The sequence below is a fragment of the Halichoerus grypus genome, chromosome 10, assembly GCF_964656455.1.
Source record: "Halichoerus grypus chromosome 10, mHalGry1.hap1.1, whole genome shotgun sequence".
In the NCBI taxonomy this organism is placed as follows: Eukaryota; Metazoa; Chordata; class Mammalia; order Carnivora; family Phocidae; genus Halichoerus; species Halichoerus grypus.
In genome coordinates this window covers 13256541-13277481 of record NC_135721.1, presented here as the reverse complement: position 1 = coordinate 13277481, position 20941 = coordinate 13256541, and the positions used below count along the sequence as shown (strand labels likewise).

At 38.0% G+C, this 20941-nt stretch overlaps 1 protein-coding gene across 4 annotated transcripts in view; it reads left to right on the top strand.

The window, feature by feature from the left end:
• SMC6 (structural maintenance of chromosomes 6) overlaps positions 1–20941 on the top strand; it is a 75648-nt gene that overhangs the window by 48965 nt on the left and 5742 nt on the right. For all 4 annotated transcript variants that reach the window (XM_078055992.1, XM_078055993.1, XM_036100114.2 and 1 more), the window contains 4 exons: positions 10047–10184; positions 10929–11074; positions 15200–15325; positions 18389–18494. In XM_078055992.1, coding sequence (XP_077912118.1) covers positions 10047–10184; positions 10929–11074; positions 15200–15325; positions 18389–18494 — 516 coding nt within the window. The remainder of the gene's footprint in view (positions 1–10046; positions 10185–10928; positions 11075–15199; positions 15326–18388; positions 18495–20941) is intronic.

The following is a 20941-nucleotide window of genomic DNA, read 5'->3' as shown; positions in this document are numbered from 1 at the left end:
TTATTGATATATCTCTGTTAATGTTCCAGCCTGAATTAAACTGGCTTTTTTTTTTTAAACAAATGCTTTTTGAAACCAAATTGAGAAAATAAAATTATTTAACAATTAAATGGTGTACATTTCCCTGTGTTGTTTATTAGCTTAGTTATCAATAACCTATTATCATCATCATCTTTATGCATAGTTCAATTCTCAGAACTTTAAATTTTATTTATAAGACTCTGAGAAGAATGAATAGTATATTTTAAGACTCTGAGAGGGGTATGTTGATGATACGATTTCAACATACCCCCCCCCTTTTTTTTTTTAGGAAAACTATCCCCTTTGAATCAAAATGGATTTAGGTATTTTAATAGGTTAAAAGAATTGTGCCTATAACTTTTACTATACTTGTGTCCATTGAAAATTTTAGAAAAGCTAACTTACAGAGTTGGGAGAATATGAAAGGAAGGTACCAGACGTCCTGCCTGGAAAAACGGTTTGCTGTGGTCTCTGTGGAGCGGCTGGGGCTGGGCTCCCGCCTGACTTTACAACCCAGGGCAGCTGAACTCTTTTCTCTTCGCGATAAGAATAAAAAATGGGAAAACAGACGGATAAGTTATATGATCAAGAAGAATATAAAGTTTATTTTTTTTAAAGATTTTATTTATTTATTTATTTGACAGAGAGAGACCACATGAGTGGGGGGGGTGCAGCAGGCTCCCCGCTGAGCAGGGAGCCCCACGTGGGGCTCGATCCCGGGACCCTGGGATCATGACCTGAGCCGAAGGCAGATGCTTAACCAGACTCACTTGTATGTGCCACCCAGGCACCCCAAAAAATATAAAGTTTAAATATTAAAATTGTGAGGAAGGAAAATGTATTGAAGATAATATTGAGAAAAATAATTAAGAAAGCATTTGCTACAGGAAATAAGAAAAAGGCAAAAAGTCTAAAAAAAGGCAAAATTAGTTTATAAGACAGAGTAAGATAAATTTTAAAAATCGTCAGGAATAGGCAAGGTAGAATTCAGGACTCAGGAATTAGAGAAGTGAAGTCACAACAAAGGTAGGATTAAAAAAATATTTTAAATGGGTAAGGGATGGAACAGGGTGATTTAAAATCAAAATGATGAAGTACATTAAAACAGTATAGGAAAGGAAAGATCAGCACCTAAATTATTCATCCCAGACAATTTAAAATTCAAAACAAGAAATGATGAAGAGTAAGCTCTGTTCTGTTCTTTTAGGGACCTCTAGGCTAACACAACTCCTGGAATTGGGAGTTTGAATAAGTGTAAGAGCAGAAAATACGGGCAGAAGGCAGTAAGGATTCTTGATCTTAGCTCTTTGCCTTGGCTGCAAATAACTGAAAGCCAGGAGGCGAGTCCTTCAGTGAACTTGCTTGCAATCAGCCAGTAGCCCAGAGGCTTTTCCTCCCCAGTGTCATGTCACGCTATACGGCAGGACCAACAGGCTAACAAAATAATTTAATTCCTGAGACACTGCCATCATGATGTACTAGCAGGTTTAAGATGTAATCTGTTTGCTTTTAGGACAGTTGTTCATGTTGTGTCAGGGGTGATGAGGGGTAAAGTACTCTGTTCAGATACATAGTCATTGAAATTTTGGTATGGGGAATATTTTTCTCACTTTGAACAGTTTGTTTTGATTTATATTGCAAATTTAATGCTTTAGTTTTAGTTGCAAGTTAAATTTGTTGTTGGGGGAACGTGACCCACATTGAGCCTACAAAGAGAGATGGTCTACATTATTAGAATAGGAAGGCCTCTCAGTTTCTAATATAGAGACTTTGTTTGGATCAAGGGTGACTGTGCTTCTAAAAATTCCAAGGTAATGTTTTATAGTTTTTTAAAACCTCATAATTGATACAGGTTTATATGAAACAAGTGGCAGTGATAATACTGTAGCAGTTTATGTAATGTCGCTGAGGAACGCTGGTTGCCTTAGACATCCAAGAGAATAACATTTTGTAGTGATTATGTTCCTTCTACCATCCCAGCTTGCTTTTTAAAGGCTGTAACTTCTTAAAGGTTAGAAATGCTACAGGTTTAGGGCCACATCAGACTTTAATTTTAGACCTAATCCCTCCTAGTCCTCACCTAACCCAGGATGGGTGTCGTTAACTGGCTGTTCATATCTGTAGGCCTTCCTTTCATCAGTAAAATGAAATGAAATAAAATACTCTCTTGCTTCACTTTTGGTTTTAAATTTGATGATACCCAGGACATACATTTATGAAGTACACAAGAACAGATCAAACAATCATGGTAAATGTGGAGGAAGGGATAGTGACATCAGCTCAGTTTCTTTTCGTCCTATTTTACAAGTTAAATCCATACCTTTCCACAGTTGCTGGGAGGGAAGATTAACCAGCACAAACGTGGCCTGAAACACTTTACCCTTTGGCTCCCTGAAGCAAATGTGGACCTATTTAGTGTGAAAGTTCCTACCACAAATGATTCGAAAACTTAAGTGTTCAACCATCCTGTTTCATAAGTCACTCAGTTTTCTAATTGTAATGTCTCCTACTACATCAATTGCACCCATTTTTTAAAATTCTGTTTGAAGTAAAGGAACAGCTTTTCTCCATCCTCAATGTAACAGTGTTTTTAGTTTTAATAGAACTCTTATAATCAGACATCTACCATGGGGGATTGTCATTTTTAGCAGTATGAACAAGATGCAATAAATTGTAGTCTTATAAGATAGCCTGTATCCTGTGTTGTATGAGGTAAATATTTTCAGTTTTTAGATACTTCATAAGTTCTTTTCCTTTTGGGATACTTCCAAATATTCTGTCTTTCCTGATGCTGTTTTTACTGTTTTGGTTGGTGTTTATTTCTTTCTCTGTTTCTGACTGTAACTCTTGAGGATGACCATGATCATCATCACAGTGTATATGACTAGTGCTAGGCCCAAAAAACAAACCAACAAACTGAGTAAAATTTAATTTGGTGGTCCTTAAATCAGGAGACTTTTTTTTTTAAGATTTTTTTTATATTTGTTTATTTGACAGAGAAATAGAGGGAGAAAGAGCAAGCACAAGCAGGGGGAGCAGGAGAGGAAGAGGCCTGATGTGGGGCTTGAGCCCAGGACCCTGAGATCGTGACCTGAGCCACAGGCATACGCTTAACCAACTGAGCCACCCAGGCTCCCCAAATAAGGAGACTTTTAAAAACAGTTTTATTGAGATATAACTGATGTATATTGAATACACATGGAAGTGTACAGTTTGATAAGTATTGACATGTATAACCTATGAAACCACACAAGTAGAGAATGGAACGTGTCCTTCACACTCAGAAGTTTCCCCATGTCCCTTTATAATCTCTCTCTCCTCACCCCCTCTCCTTGTCTCTAATTACCAATCTGCTTGCTATTAACTATAGTCTACATACTTTCTAGAATTATGTATAATGGAATCACACATTTTGTACTCCTACTGTTTTTTGGTTTGACCTTTTTCAGAACATAACACATGGTCTAGCACATATGTCTACACTATATTTTGAAAGTGAATAGAATAAAAGTTATTCTTTTTGATTATGATATTCATCCGTATTTTTACTTGAATCAGTAATTCATTCCTTTTTATTGCTGAGTACTATTCCATTGTATTTGCTATATCACAGTTTGTTTATTCATTTACCTACTGAGGGACATACGGGCTTCCAGTTTGGGGGCTATTACAAATAAAGCTGCCTTGAGCATTAGTGTACAAGTCTTTGTATATAAGACTAAATGAACAAACTGCCAGGCTAAACCTTCTTTTGGTGGTTCTGAAATCCATCAAAATTTTAGTGAAGATTTTTTTTTTTTAAGTTTTTATTTGAATTCCAGTTAGTTAACATACAGTGCAAGATTAGTTTCAGGTGTACAATATAGTGATTCAACACTTCATACAACACCCTTTGCTCATCACAAGTGCACTCCTTCATCCCCATCACCTATTTCATCCATCCCCCCACCACCTCCTTTCTGGTCACCATCAGTTTGTTCTCTAGAGTCTGTTTCTTGATTTGCCTCTCTCTCTTTTTTTCCCCTTAGTTCGTTTGTTTTTTTCCTTAAACTCCACATATGAGTGAAATCATATAGTATTTGTCTTTCTCTGACTTATTTCATTTAACATAACACTCTCTAGTTCCATCCATGTTGTTGCAAATGGCAGGATTTCTTTCTTTTTTGTGGCTAACATTCCATTCCAATCTTCCTCTTGAAGATTTTTGGCCCTTGTTTATTCATTACTCTTTGAATCTCTTGTGATGTGTTTGATTTTTTTTTTTATTATGGCTATATTGGCCTTATAAAATAAGTTTGGAGGTGTTTCCCTTCCCTTTTCTGAAAGTTTTTGCATATTTGGAATTATTTCTTTTTTATATATAGAATTTACCAGCAAAGCTATCTTGGCCTGTAATTTTCTTTGTGGCCTGTAGTTTCTTTATGAATTCGATTTCTTTAGTTGATACGGAGCTATTTAAGTTTTCTACTTAGGGATTTTATTGTCTCCTTGAAGTTTATCACATGTATTGAACATGTAGTTGTTCCATAATTTTTCTTACTATTGTCCCTTATAAATCTGAACAACAGAGAGAAAATAGACTAAACCAAGCAAAAGAAAAAAAGAAAAAGGAAAGAAAAAAGTCTGAGAAAATGAGTAACACTTTAAGGACCTGGGAGACTGTATACCCAAAGATCTGACATTTGTATCATTGGAGTCCCCAAAAGAGAGGAGAAAGAGGACAGGGCTAAAAACGTACTCCAAGAAATAATAGCTGCATCCTTTTCAAATTTGGCAAAAAGTCTGAACTTACAGATTAAGAAAGTGAGTGAACCCCAAATGGGATAAACCCAAAATAATCCACAATAAAACACATCGTAGTCAAACTTCTGAAAGCTAAAGACAAAGTCTTAAAAGCACGAAGAGAGAAACCTTACCTCTATGGGAAACAAAAACAAAAACAACTATTTGAATGATAACCAGTTTCTCATCAGAAACCATAAAAACTATATGGAAGTAGCACATTTTTCAATTGCTGAAAGAAAAGACCAGCCAACCCATAATCTAATTCTAGCATAAATATCTATCAGCAGTAAAGGAAAAATTGAAACATTTTCAGATGAAGGAAAACTTGGAGAACTTGTTGCCAGCAGACTTGTTCTAACAGAATGGCTAAAAGTTCTCAAAATAGAAAACAATAAAAGGAGGAATTTTGGAACATCAGGAAGGAAGAAAAACAAGTTAAACATATACGTAAGTGCAGTAGACTTTTCCTTTTCTTCTTGAGTTTTTAAAATTATGTTTAAAAGCAAATAAAATTTTAATAATGTCTGAGATGGTTCTAAAATATGTAGAGGAAATATTTAAGATAATTTTAAAAAATAAGCATAAAGGACTAGAATGGGAGGTATGATTTGTATATTTATAATCAAGCTGGTAAAAATTATGACAGTAGACTATGTTGTTGAATATATATAATACAAATATAATACCTGGAGCAACCACTGAAAAAAGCTATTCAAAAAGGTATACTCAAAAGTACTATATATAGACAAATCATAATGGAATTCTAAGAAAATGTTCAAGTAACCCACATGAAGCAGGAAAAAGAAGATAGATAAAAAGACAAAACAGGGGCGCCTGGGTGGCTCAGTCACTAAGCGTCTGTCTTTGGCTCAGGTTATGGTCCCAGGGTCCTAGGATCGAGCCCCACATCAGGCTCCCTGCTCAGCGGGAAGCCTGCTTCTCCCTCTCCCACTCCCCCTGCTTGTGTTCCCTCTCTCGCTGTGTTTCTCTCTGTCAAATAAGTAAATAAAATCTTTTTAAAAAAAAAGACAAAACAGGGGCGCCTGGGTGGCTCAGTCATTAAGCGTCTGCCTTCAGCTCAGGTCATGATCCCAGGGGCCTGGGATGGAGCCCCACATTGGGCTCCCTGCTCCGCAGGAAGCCTGCTTCTCCCTCTCCCACTCCCCCTGCTTGTGTTCCTGCTCTCGTTGTCTGTCTGTCAAATAAATAAAATCTTAAAAAAAAAAAAAGACAAAACAATGAAATGACAGATTTAAGCCCTAGTTATATGATTACATTGAATGTAAGTGGTCTAAATAAACAATTGAAAGACAGATATAGGCACAGGGCATCTAGGTGGCTCAGTCAGTTAAACATCTGACTCTTGGTTTTGGCTCAGGTCATGATCTTAGGGTCATGAGATCAAGCATCAGGCTCTCATGCTCAGCGCAGAGTCTGCTTGTGATTCTCTGTCTCTCCGTCTCCCTCTACCCCTCCCCCCACTTGCAGGCCTCTCTCTTTCTAGCTCTTGAATGAATGAATGAATGAATGAATAAATAAAATCTTAAAAAAAAAAAGACAGATACAGGCAGATTAGGTTAAAAACATGACCAGTATATATGCTATCTACAAGAAGATCAATTCAAATGTAACCTATGGACAGGTTGAAAATAAATAAATGGAAGTTTATATATCTTGCAAATGATAATTAAATGAAAGCAGGGGTACCTATATTAAAATCTGATAAGGTACACTTCAAAATAAAATTACCAGAGGCAGAGAAGGACATTACATAATGACAAAAGGGTTAATCCACCAGTAATACACAGCAATCCTGTGTGTGCCCCAAAACAGCACAGCTGCACCAGACATACAACCTGCAAAATATGACAGAACTCCCTCAATAACTGATAGGACAGAAAGTCAGTAAGGATTTCGAAAATTGAACAGCACCATCAACCTACACTATCTAATTAATACTTAGAGAATACTACCAACACCAGCAGAATACACCTCATTTTCGAGGGCCTGTGGCATGTATACCAAGATAGATCACCTCTGGGACCATTAAAAAAACCCAACAATTTAAAAGTATTGAAATTATACAGTGTGTTTCCTAATCATAATGCATTCATTCTAGAAATCTTTTAAAGATCTTCAATTAAAGATCTTTTAATAGAAAGATAATTTCCAAATATGTGAAACTTAACATCCTTCTAAATAACCCAGGGTCCAAAGAGAAAGTATTAAGAGAAATTTTTAAATATTTGAGCCAAATGAAAATGAAGATGATTTATCAAAATTTATGGAATGAAGCTAAAGCAGTGCTGAGAGGGAAATTTATGGCACTGAACAATAGAAAAACAGTATATAAAATATGTATCCTTTTTATATATTATTTGCAGTGACCACATGAGGTTTACTTATTCTGGAGATGCAGGACTATTTACACTGTATAAATAGGCTGAAGAAGAGAAATCAGACATCAATTAGTGCAGAACAAATATTTGATAATATTCACCCATTCGTGATTTTTTATAAAGCCTCAGAAAGGGGCACCTGGGTGGCTCAGTCGCTAAGCATCTGCCTTTGGCTCAGGTCATGATCCCAATGTCCTGGGATCGAGCCCTGTATCAGTCTCCCTGCTCACTGGGAAGCCTGCTTCACCCTCTCCCACTCCCCCTGCTTGTGTTCCCTCTCTCACTGTCTCTCTCTCTCTCTCTCTCTCTGTCAAATAAATAAATAAAATAATAATAATAATAAAAGCCTCAGAAAAATAGAAATGAAGAATTTCTTCAACACATTAAAGACCAGAAACAACTTAGTTAGCATGAAGAAGGTAAAAATGTTTGTCTCACTACATTTACTCAGTGTAGTTGGTATTGGACGTTCTAGCCAGTGCAATATGGCAAGGAAAGGAAATAATAGATATACAGATTGTAAAGGAAGAAATAAAACTCTATTTGACGTGCCAGGATTGTCTACTTAGAAAAAAAGCTCAAGGAGTCTACAAGAAAACTCCTAGAACTAATGAATAAGTTCAGCAAAGTCACAGAAAACAAGATAAACATAATGAAAATCAATTGTATTTTTATACACTAGCAATGAACACATGGATGATGAAATTAAAACTACAAGACCTTTCACAGTTCCTCAAAAGAAATGTTTCTGTGTACATCTAACAAAATATATTCAGGACTTGTATTCTGTGTACAGAATACACACTTGTCAACCACTATCTATAGATTTGCCTATTCTAGACATTTCATGTCGGTGAAATCATATAATATGTGGTCTTTTGTGACTGAACTCTTTCACTTAGTATAATGTTTTCAATGTTCATCCCTGTTCTAACATGTACCAGTAATTTATAACTTTGTATTGCCTAGTAATACGCCATTGTATATCACAATTTATTGATCCATTCATCAGTTGATGGTACTTTGGGTACTACTGCTGTGAACATTCATGTACATGTTTTTCTTTCTTTTGGATAAATACCTAGGAGTAGAATTGTTGAGCTACATGCTTATGCTATGTTTTGAGAAACTTTGAAACTATTTTCAAAAGTGCACCACTTTACATTCCCACCAACAACGTTTGAGTGTCCCAGTTTCTCCACATCCTTGGGAACCAGCACTTGTTATTGTGTGCCTTTTCTATTTTAACCATATTGTTAGGTGTGAAATGTTCTTTTTTTTTTTTTTTTTTAAGTTTTATTTATTTGAGAGAGAGATGGGGAGAGGGAGAAGCAGACTCCTCACTGAGCAGGGAGCCTGATGTCGGGCTCAATCCCAGGACCGTGGGATCATGACCTGCGCTGAAGGCAGATGCTTAACTGAGCCACCCAAGTGCCCCAAAGAATGAAATGTTCTTGCTGTGGTTTTGATTTGCATTTTCCTTATGTCTAATACTGTTGAGCAAATTGTCATGTTCGTATTGCTCATGTGTATATCTTTTTTGGAGAAATGTCTGATCAAATCTTTGCCCTTTTTTCACTTGAGTTTATGTGTCTTTCTTGTTGAGTTTAAGAGTTCGTTATGTATTCTGGGTATATGTTTGATGTTTTTGATGCTATAGTGAATGTTATAGATTTTAATTAATTTTTAAATTATTCCTAGCATGTAGAAATATTACTGACTTTTGTTTTGGCATTGTATCCAGTGACTTTTCTAAACTTATTAATTTAAAAGCTTTTCCTTTAAAATTTCTTCATACAATCATCTCTTTTTTTTTTAAGATTTTATTTATTTATGTATTTGGGGGGTGGATAGGGCAGAGAGAGTGGGAGAGAGAATCCCAAGCAGGCTCCACACTCAGCATGGAACCCCGCTCAGGGCTCAGTCCCACGACCCTGAGACCATGACTTGAGCCGAAACCAAGAGTTGGACGCTCAGCTGACTGAGCCACCCAGGCGCTCCAGTCATCTCTTTTTTTAAATGTGGTTGTACTCTTCCTTTCCGGTAACTATGCTTTTTATTTCCTTTTTACATTTTCATTGAATTAGCCTGGGCCTGCAATACAGTGTTGAGTCGAATGGGACTAGATCCTTGCCTTGTACTAGGTCTTAAAAAGAAAGCATTTAATCTTAAAAAAAAAATGGTTAGCTATATGTGTTTTAATTGTTCTTGTTCCTGTTTCCTCTCTTTTTCTTTTGGGATTAGCCTCGTAATTTTTAGTGTTCATTTTTTTAATCACTTCTGCTAGTTTTTAAGCCATTACTCTTCTTTTTCCAGTGGTTATTGTGCATTATAATATACATCTTTACCTTATCGTAGTCCACTACTATTTATTCTTAAGGTGATCTTAAAAATGCTAAAATTGTGAGGTTTTATTTCCAGAATGATGACTAAATAAGTCAGTGACAAATATCTTTGCGTCCTTTTCTCTTCCATGCTGACTCACCTTTTTAAAAAACCAGATCACCTCTGTAAATATCCAGCACTTGCATTGTTTTTTTAAGTCTTTTCAGGCTTAAAACTCTGTGACTTTCCACAAAACTCTCTTGTTTACCAAAGTAAAGTTGAAAGGACCATACTATATGGAGACTTCATGTTAGGATTTGAATATAATACTGTGACTTCTTAATTTGTGGTAACCTCTCACTTCCTTCATACGCCTTGATATGAGCTCAACGCTTGCCTCTGGAAGCAACATTACCCTGTCCACTTTGTTGAGTTATCAGTTCGTTTTGTACCTATGCTGGTAATTTTTTTTAAACAATCTTTTCTTTAAAGATTATTTTGGCTTTCTTCAAACAGGATGAATTAAACCTTGCTGATTCTGAAGTGGATAACCAAAAACGAGGGAAGCGGCATTATGAGGAAAAGCAGAAAGAACACTTGGATACTTTAAATAAAAAGAAACGAGAACTCAATATGAAAGAAAAAGAACTAGAGGTTATCCAACATTTCTCTTTTATGTTTTGTTTACCGCCTTAGGGCTGTTAAAGTGTTTTCCTTAACATCACCCTTCCAAATACAGCACGTGGTCTGGGGACGGTCCGTCTCGTGTAGAGGGACTGCTGTTTCAGTGAATCCGCGAGGCCACCCACCACGGAGAAGACTCTAGCTCAGACAGCAGGTCTAATCTCATGCCCCTGCGAGATCTAGAAAGTGACACTCTCAGCCACTTAGCTCCTTAAATGCCCAGCTTGGCAAGTGGATAGCAGCTTTATGTCAGGAAAAGGCACCCCTTCCTCCGAGTAGCGTGGGCAAAATAAGTACTATGTGTAAAGGTGCTTTGAGTTTTTTAATATTTTATGAATATGAGGGTCTTTTTGTTTGTGTTTTCAGTACTATTTGGTGTTCAGAGGCCATCCTAAAACACAGAAAGCTGACTGAAAAGTGCCACACTTTTCATAACTGCCACTTGAAATTTGTTTCACTAGGAAGATAAGGAGAGCTTACAAGTTATTAAAGTTGTGCATAGTAATGCAATTTTCTCTTGAAGATTTATAGAGTCTAGACTCTCTTCTCAATATAAAGCTTAAAGAAATAACATTGATCGTAAAAATAATTTAAAAACATCTAAAATTCTGATCCTAAGTTCAGAATTTTACTTTGCATTTGTCGGCACAAGTAGTACAATGAATTACTATGTCAAAGACAAGTTTTAAAGATACTAAACATCTATAACCTTAGGAGAAAATGTCACAAGCAAGACAAATCTGCCCAGAACGGATAGAAGTAAAAAAATCTGCATCAATTCTGGACAAAGAAATTAATAGATTAAGACAAAAGATACAAGCAGAACATGCTAGTCATGGAGATCGAGAGGAAATAATGAGGTAAGTGGTTGGTAGCTTTTCTACTTTATTATTCATATATATTACAAAGACATAAAAAATAAATGTTTATATATAAATCATAAATTTGGTTTGAGTATTGCTATGGCATATAGTTACAGCCAAGCTCATTTTCCATATGTGTGTTCTTAATAATAAATAATAATGGGGAGCACCTGGGTGGCCCAGTCAGTTAAGTGTCCAACTTACGATTTCAGTTCAGGTCATGATCTCATGGGTTATGGGATCGAGCCCCACATGGGACTCTGCGCTCAGTGGGGAGTCAGCTTGGGATTCTTTCTCTCCCTCTCCCTCTGCCCCTCCCCCCACTCACACACACATTCTCTCTCTCTCAAATAAAATAAATCTTTAAGAAAAATAATTAATGTTTTTTCTTCTGAATCATAACAAAACTCATGGAGTGATATTTTAACATAAATGCCATTTTTATACCTATAAGATTCATATAGAAAAAATGTTCAGCTTCACAAGCAATTAAATGCAAACCAGAACCATTAGAAGCCATTTTCATATATGTCAAGATGAAAAAAAATGTCAGTCTCATGTCAGTGAGATTTCAGTGAAATGGCTATTTTTATATTAGTGGTAAGAACGGAAGCTCTAGCATAGTGAAAGCACAGTTTCTCAAGCAAGACAACCTTGTTTTGAATTGCGGTTTTACTTCCTGTTATGGGACTTTTGCCAGTGACCTAATCTCTCTGAACCTGAACTTTCTCATCTGTAAGATAGGGATACCTGTAGGTGTAGGGTGCTTATGAGGATTAAAGGAGTCAGTCCATAACAAACAGGATGTAGGATACATAAAATGTTAGATGTGATTATTATTAAAGTTTTTCTGAAAAGCGTTAAGGCAGTTTATGTCAAACGCCTTCAAAAATTTCAATTTGGCCAAGAAATTTCGTTATTATAATCCAAAATGAGAAAAGCAATTTGTGCCCAGGTATGTTTATTGTAGCATTACTTATAAAGCTGGAAAATTAGAAATTGTGTACAGCTATAGGATGCTGGTTGAATTATAGTAAAAAATTACATCTGTTATACTTTATGAAGAGCTTTTCATAATACAAAGTTCAGGAACAGGAATGATGTCAATTCTGTTTTCAAAAACAGTGGAAAACAATGGGAAGAAACACAAACAAAGTAAGAGTAGTTTTTCTTTAAAATAGATAATACCCCACATGTTTTGTTTTGTTTTTAAAGTATAATCTCCACAAACCATAAGAGACTATTAATCATAGGAAACAAACTGAGGGTTGCTGGAGGGGAGGGGGAGGGGGTGGGGTAACTGGGGGATGGGCATTAAGGAGGGCGGGTGATGTGATGAGCACTGGGTGTTACATAAGACTGATGAGTCATTGACCTCTACCTCTGAAACTAGTAATACACTATATATTAATTGAATTTAAATAAAAGAAAAATTTGTTTAAAAGGTAAACACACACACAAAAAAATAAAGTATAATCTCCAGTTTGTTTTTTTCCAGAGACCAGTTTTTCTTCAGTCCTTAGGTACTTGGCTCCTTCCACCGGCCTTACTGGAGGTCAAGGGGCAGCGCCCACGGGCCCACATCGGGGTGGGGGTGTTGGGTCCTGTGGTACCTCCCGAGAGCAGTGCCCGGCTGCCCTGCTGTGATAGCATGGCTCGCACAGCCCTGTAGGCTCGCACACAGCCATCGAAGACACTCGCTTTGGCAATGTCCCTGACCCGGCGGCCTCTACCCTGTCCCGAATGAATAACCTACTTCTTAATGGCCTTGTCCCCGGTTGTGCAATGGGCGCGGCTGGTGCAGCGGAGGGGCTCTTTGTGGCACGTCCAGGATTATTCCTTCTTTTCTTGGTCATCTTGGAAGTGAGGACCCGAGAGGACCTTACCTCCCATGTTTTCAATTCAGTGTAAAGGGGCACCCCATGAAAGGTGTCTACTTCTCTCTAGTCTCATCTCTACCACTTTTCTCTCTTTTTATCTAATTAAATTAGATAATTAGATAATTAGCTTTCATTGTTTATGTAAATGCAAGGTAATGTGAGCATGTTATTCTTATTTTTGCCAGATACAAGAGATGACACAGTAAGTAAACTGTTGTGCAGATTGCTTTCTTTGATTTAATGATATATTGTAGAGATCTTTTTATATCAATATACAGGCATTTTCTCATTGCTTTTTATAATTATATGGTATTGAATCATCTACTAATGGATAGTCGAATTCTAATCTAATCCCTTGCTGTTATAAATGGTGGTCACAGTAAATAGTTTTGTACATATGTCTTATTGTATAGTCGGGGTGTTTTAATAGGATTGACTCCATTTTGGAAGACTCCCTTCTAGGGACTGTGCTTGTTCACACTCCCGAGGACAGTGTGTCTGAGGGCTTGTTCCCCTCAGCCTAAACAGTGTGTGATAACCTTAGATTTTTTTTTTTTTTTTTTTTGCCAATGGGTAGATTTCCTTAAAAAAAGAAAAGAATATAGCTCAATGTAATTTTAGTTTCCATTTCACTTATACGGAGTCTGAACATCTTTTCATGCCTTAAGACCATTCATTTATCTTTTTCTGTGAACTTTTTATGTACTTCTTCATTTTTCTGTATTTTTGGTGTGAAGAGAGTATTTTATCTTTGTCCAAAGGGCTACGTAGCCTTTTGAAATTTTGTCTTATAATTAATTGCGTCCTTAAGAATGGCCATGTGAAGTAATGTGTGTTGTTTTTGCATTTCAGAACTGTTTGTCTGTAGCTTTTGAATTTGAAGGGGTAGTTCCACCTGATAGAACATTCTTTTTCTCTCGACCATCTGTTTTATGATGAGTGCTGTAATGTGTCCAGAATGTCAGATTCTGTGATCTTTTTTCGTTGGTGTACACTGTGTTTTTTTAATCTGTAGATTTATCTTATTTCTTAAAATTTCTTGTTTGTGTTTTACTTTACATATTTGCTGTGCTGTTGTCTGGTTTTGTGTAGGCCTTTGTTGCACACGTGTGGTATGTCCTTTGTCTCCTAGTTCTTTCGTCTACCGTGTTATCTTTCTCCCCACGTTTTTGCTTTTCTCATTTCTGATCTCTCTGTCTGTCAGTGTTTTCTGTGTTGTCTCTTTTCCCCTGTGCATCATCGCCTCACTCTGTCTTCATATCTTTGTTCTTTTTTGTCCAAACCCCCCACCCCGCCCCCCGCTTGGGTTCTGCAGGTTCCTCCTCGCCGCCTCCTCTTACCCGGTTATCACCTTCTGTTGTTTACCTATCTGTTCTCTGAGTTCTTTGATTTATCTATTCTTTCAGTTCTTTTATTTCTGTTTTGAGGTGTCTCTTCCTGGTAGCACTATGTCATGTTCTGTCTTAATTCATGGTTTTTCAGTTACAGTTTTCATCGGGTTTGTAACCACGTTGTTCTGATGAGTTTTCTTTGTCTCTAGGGGGTGTCGTGTTGCTCTTTCCCAAGCCTATTTCCATTAATATCTGTATGTGGAGACTACTTGTACCTTTTGTGTTATTCATTTTTTACGTGGATTTTCCTGGACTGGGCATTTGAATAAGCTTGGGGTGGGGAGCTGTGGAGCCTTGGCCAAGGTTGCCTTTCAGACCCGGTCAGGAACCTTCTCTCCTCTGTTCTACCAGTGAGCTATTGTCCTCTGTAATAGCACCTCTGCGGGACCCGGCCTTCTCTGCCTCTTTGACCTTGTCTTGTTCAGGCTGGGGTTGGCAGATCCTGATGCTCACCCTGTGTCCTCTGTTCTTGCACTGGCCTGTGTCACTAAGGGAAACATTTCTTGCCTTCCAATGTGATCCCTTCACTTGTAGAAGGTGTATATTTGCTGGCATTTCTAAGATCTGCCCCCCTCCCACCCCCCTGGGCACTTTCCTCATGTACTTCCTCTGCCTTCTCCAGGGCCTGGACTTTTCTCCTGCCCAGCCCTGCGTACAGCTCTTCCCCTTTGGGGCAGCACGTGCTCATTCTGGGAGTATAGTTTGCCTAGAAACAGGACACCTGCTATTTCTGGGCCGCTTGGCACTCCCTGCATTCTCCCTTCTTCCCCAAAAAATATATTTGAGATTTTACTTTTCTTTATGTTTCTTTGAATGACACTTACTAACTTAATATTTTGTTCATAAAACAGGCAGTATCAAGAAGCCAGAGAAACCTATCTTGATCTGGACAATAAAGTAAGGACTTTAAAAAGGTTCATTAAATTGCTGGAAGAAATAATGACTCATAGATACAAAACATATCAACAATTTAGAAGGTAAGTGCATTTAAAAATATTACCACATATCTCACATTTTCATATTTTGTTTTCGCATTATCCCTTATAAATAAGAATATTAAATTGAAAGAACTTCACGTGATTCAGTTAAAGAAGAAACTTCTTTCCTTGATTGGGCAGTGTTTAGGGTCCTGTCATTTAATCAGAGAATTCTGGATTGGAAGGGACTTTTAAAGCAAGCTTGTCCAGTTTTTCTACCCCATCAGATACCCTTTACTAGGTAACTCAGAGATGGCTGTTCAGTCTCTACTCACATAGGTCCTTTCAGTGGGAGCTCACTGGCTTTGGAACAGCCTCTTGCACTCTTGGACATTGCATGTTCTTAAGGGATACAAGTCTTCGACGGGACCTGTTGAGGTAGTATCTCAGTTGATGATCTCGTGGAATGGTGTGGCTCCGTGGGTGTAGACTCTGGTTTGTTTGCTGCTGTGTCCCAGCACCTACCACTGTCCCTGAACTGTAGTAGGAAGTTGATACATATTGGTTGGAAGAATGAACACAGGATCAGAGAAACTGGATATTGTATGTACCCAGAAATATTCATATTCTCAGGGATAGATTGGCCCCAGTGAAAATCACAAACAACAGAAATAAACCAGAGGTCAGTTGATCGGTAGGGATAGCCCTTGACCTACTTGGAGTCAAAGCTGTCCTAGTCTTTGCACTTAACTCCTGTTTTCCCCAGTGGCATTCCCTCAGTGACCTGCTTCTTACCTGTATTCATACCCGAAACTCTATAATCCTAAGACTAGAGAATTAAAAAAAATCTATCTAGTATGTATGAGGAAATTCAGTTAATTCCATAAAGAAAAGTAGGCTTTGCATGTTTGGTCATATTCCTTAACTAAACTGTAGGTTAGTTTTTGAAATGTGTGCTTCAGTTTTGTAAGCATGTTAACAGGACTTCACTTATATGGGATTTATTTTTATCCTTTTGAGGCTACTTGTAAGTTTCATCAAGTGGGACCTGAGCAGCTGGTCCAGGCTCAGCAGTGCCCTTCGGGGTACTCCACTGATACCCTGTGAGTTAGAAGGCTCCTGCCTGTGGGAACTGGGACTATTCCTGGCTCCAGGTGACCTGCGGGGGTTGCTTCTGCGGCTTTGGGATGTTTGCTGCTGCAGCCTCACACAGGCAGAGAGAGTTCTCAGCTTGAGACTTGGGCGCCCTCCGTCTGTGCTCTGGAGTCCCCTCTGTGCTGCCCTCTAGGCTTTGAGACCTGGAGCAGCTTGGCCTCCCCAGATGCCCAGCTCTGTCTTCTCTAACAGGGAGACCTTCAGGCTGGGTTTCCACTCCCCTTTACTCTTTCTGTAAATAGTGATGTGTGACATCTGTAAGGCTCAATTCATTTGTTTCCCGTATTTTAAGGGATCATTTTGACTGGAATTGCCTGTACTGTCCGATGTCCAGTCTGAAAACTTGTTTCATTTATTCCGTGCAGTGTTTTGGGTGTGTCAGGCTAAGACTATATCCAATGCCGGCGCGCCTGGGTGGCTCAGGCGTTAAGCGTCTGCCTTCGGCTCAGGTCATGATCCCAGGGTCCTGGGATCGAGCCCCGCGTCGGGCTCCCTGCTCTGCAGGAAGCCTGCTTCTCCCTCTCCTACTTCCCCTGCTTGTGTTCCCTCTCTCACTGTGTCTGTCTCTGTCAAATAAATAAATAAAATCATAAAAAAAAAAAAAAAAGACTATATCCAATGCCTATTTCTACGTCTTTTTCAGAAGCAGTAGGGTTTGTGTTTATATTGTTACCAGGAAATTTATATTCAAAATATTTTCTGTAAAGGTACTCATCTTACAGTTTATTACCTTGATATGTTTCTTCGCCACTGACATATTTTATCTTCTTTACCCAGTCTTAGGAGTAGAATAAGAATGATCAAATTTTTTAAATTGTTCACCTCTTTACACTGGGGAACCTTGCCATTTTGAGGACAGTCTCTCTTAAGACATCCCGTGTGTGGAAGCAATTGAAGAATACTTACCAATAGTGAAAGAATGAAAAGTTAACAGAAAATTCTTAAAACCGGCTAGCTGTGGTTGCTGTGTCACAAAAGAAAGCTCAGGCTCTCAGTGTTTCCTGGGGCGGAGATTTAACGTAGTTTAGCAAGGGAATTAGGAGGGATAATAATAAATGATAGTTACTCTGAAGAAATGAACCATAGGCCCATTAAGAAGCAAAGATGTTAAGAAAAAAGTCTTCTCTCATCTAGATCTTATTTTCCAAATACCATTACCCCTCTTGGAGAAATGGCTGGATTCTGCCCAGCTGGGCCTCTTGCTATGCCAGGAAGTAAGGAAGTGCTTGGAAGAAACGGGGAGTCATGATAAAAGGACGTAAGAGGCAGCCTGAAGAGGCTCCCACTGGCCAAACCTGGGCCTGTGAGAGGCAGGAATGGATGGTAACCCCGTGAATAAAATAAGAATCTGTGACTCCATCCTGATCAATAGAAAAGTGAATAAATAAATAAATAAATAACTGAGGAAGAAGGGAAAGGTCCTCCTTACAGTGGAATGCCGTGTGATAGATGGAGTTTGCATTGTGCCAGGCTGTGGGTAAGGCATTGTCGGTATAGAACGATTAAGAGATTGCCCTCACCCTTAATGTCTCCATAAATTGAGAGGAGATATGCAAATGAATAGGCCATTTATTTATTATCTTAACAAACTACTAGAGTTTAATCTCAAGGACAAGATTTATGTCTTCCGTATTAGGGTGATGCCTCATATAAATTGCTTGAATTGATTGATATATTCATATGGACGGGTTGTAATGTAATAGAATATATTAAATGTGGGATAGCATCATTTTTCATTCTATGATGTTTGTTTATTATAAAAGGAAATGAGGTGGTAAAAATGTGGGGACACAAAATATAAAGATGGGGGGAAAAAAATCTTAAAATCCTACCTATTAAATGGGCAACCCGTGTTAACATTTTGGTATATTTCTCTCTGGTCTTACATGCTGGTTTAAAGATCATGCCGAATATACAGTTTTTATATTTTTATATCCTTTTTAATGTGCCCCATTTCTTTATTCCAAGGTGTTTGACTTTACGATGCAAATTATACTTTGACAACCTATTGTCTCAGCGGGCTTATTGTGGAAAGATGAATTTTGACCACAAGAATGAAACTCTGAGCATATCAGTAAGTGTCTTAACTCTTCGTATGCTAATTATTAGGAGAATTAGCTGCTGCATTTCTTTTGATAATACATTGGTAAGCTTTAATCTGTTGTCTTTGAAAAACAAAAGAACTTACTTTTAAGTTAAGGCTAGTATTTGCCAGAGTGTTGAAAATTAAATCGATCTCATTGGCTAACGCTGCCATTGTACCCCCCCCCCACCAACCACCACCAAGAAGATGACTAGGAATTTTATTTTCAGTGACAAATGTTTACCCTCTTTCCACTCCACAGCTTTCTTTTTAAAATTCATCTAGCATTTTAATTTATGTGGGATATTAGAGAAAGTCCACAGACTCTGGAAGTCACTATAGGAAACCAAGAAAGGATTTCTCAGAAGAATGTTCTATCCCTTGTAATTGTCTTTGCATGTATTTCTGAAGGTATCTGTAGATACAGCCTCTTTTGAAAAAACAAAGCCACCATATTTAACTTTGTAGAGTCTGTGTTTGTGGATTCTTTCATGGTCGTATGCATTGAAAGAGGGAGTAAGGGAGATAGCATTAAAAATTACGTGTTCAGGGGCACCTGGGTGGCTCAGTCGTTTAGCGTCTGCCTTCGACTCAGGTCATGATCCCAGGGTCCTGGGATGGAACCCCGCATCAGGCTCCCTGCTCGGCGGGAAGCCTGCTTCTCCCTCTCCCACTCCCCCTGCTTGTGTTCCTGCTCTCGCTGTCTCTGTCTTTGTCAAATAAATAAATAAAATCTTAAAAAAAAAAAAAAATTATGTGTTCAGGTGGTCAAGAGCAACCACCCACTCTAAACAATTGGGGCAAAATTTTTATTTTATTTTTTATTTTTTATTTTTTTAAGATTTTATTTATTTATTTGACAGAGAGAGACACACAGTGAGAGAGGGAACACAAGCAGGGGGAGAGGGAGAGGGAGAAGCAGGCTGGGCAGAGCAGGGAGCCAGATGCAGGGCTCCATCCCAGGACCCTGGGATCATGACCTGAGCCAAAGGCAGACTTTTAACGACTGAGCCACCCAGGCGCCCCTGGGGCAAAACTTTTAAGTAATTGCTTACTGCTCTTAGTTGTCATAAGTTTTATACTTCATTTTAATACTTAGAATAAATGATAATTTACAGTACATATACACAAGACTCATCTAAATTTTTTAAGGAATAATAAAGAATGACGATGCATTTAAAAATGGTCAAAATGCTTAAAGAGGAACTTCATAAGGTATCCAAGTGGTGAATAAGTACCTGAAAAAAGTGCTCAGTATCATTATTCATCAGGAAAAGATGAATTTGAGGCGCCTGGGTGGCTCAGTCAGTTAAGCGTCTGACTCTTGAATTCAGCTCAGGTCATGATCTCAGGGTTGTGAGATCGAGCCCCATGTCCAGCTCCACGCTCTGCATGGAGTCTGCTAAGATTCTCTCTCTCCCTTTCTCTCAGCCTCTCCCCTCTCTCCCTCTCTTAAAAAAAAAAAAGAAAGAAAAAAGAAAAATATGAATATATACCATAATAGATGACTATCATACTGCTACCAGTGTGACCAAAATGGGCAACGCCGATAACGTCTCGTGTTGGTGAGGGTGTGGAACTAATTTGGAAACCTGTCTGGCAGTGTTTATGAAAGCAATCCCACTCTTAAAAACTCTTCAAAAAACTGATAAAAATTCACCCGATTAAATGGTGATGATTAAAGTCAGAATAGTTACCGTTTGGGTTTTGTAGTGACTGGGAGAGAACACGGAATCTGCTGAGACACTAGGAATGTTCTGTGTCTTGATCTGAGTAATTACCCAGGTAATTGAGCTGAACACTTAAGCTTTATCTTCCTTACTGTATATGAATTATACTCTAATGAAAATGAAAAAAAGAAGAAAATATTAGGAGTGTTTGGATAATTTATCCCCAGAGCTAACTGTGTATAGGACAACCGAAGCTTGCCCTTCTGGCATTATCACCCCTGTTATTCAAAAAGAATATTACTGTTTTAAGGATCCTTTAGTTCTCTAGTCTTTGTTTTACAAATAAATAAACTGAGACCAAAGTCCCATGATAAGTTAATAATAGGGGTAAAATTTAGATCTCCACAATTAGTCTAGGGCTTCATTTATTAGATCGATACAAAATGCAATTTTGGAGCAAAGGACCACATCCTGTTACTTAGTTCTTGCTTTTTTGTGGAGTAGTTTTTTGGTTGGTTGGCTTGGTTTGGCTTTTTACTGCTTAGTTGCTTTTTCATTGGGATTCTCACAGATTCAGACTTATGGATGATAAAAATTTCAGTGTATGTTTAAATTCAGAATTTTTTATAACCCTTTCCTAAATGAATGCTACTTGAGAGGCACATAATTTTCAAATAGTGGGTGTGAAGAATAAGTGAAGTTATGTGTCTGCTAAAACACATGTGGTAAAACTTTATGGCAGACAAGCTGATGGTACCCCATTTTTCC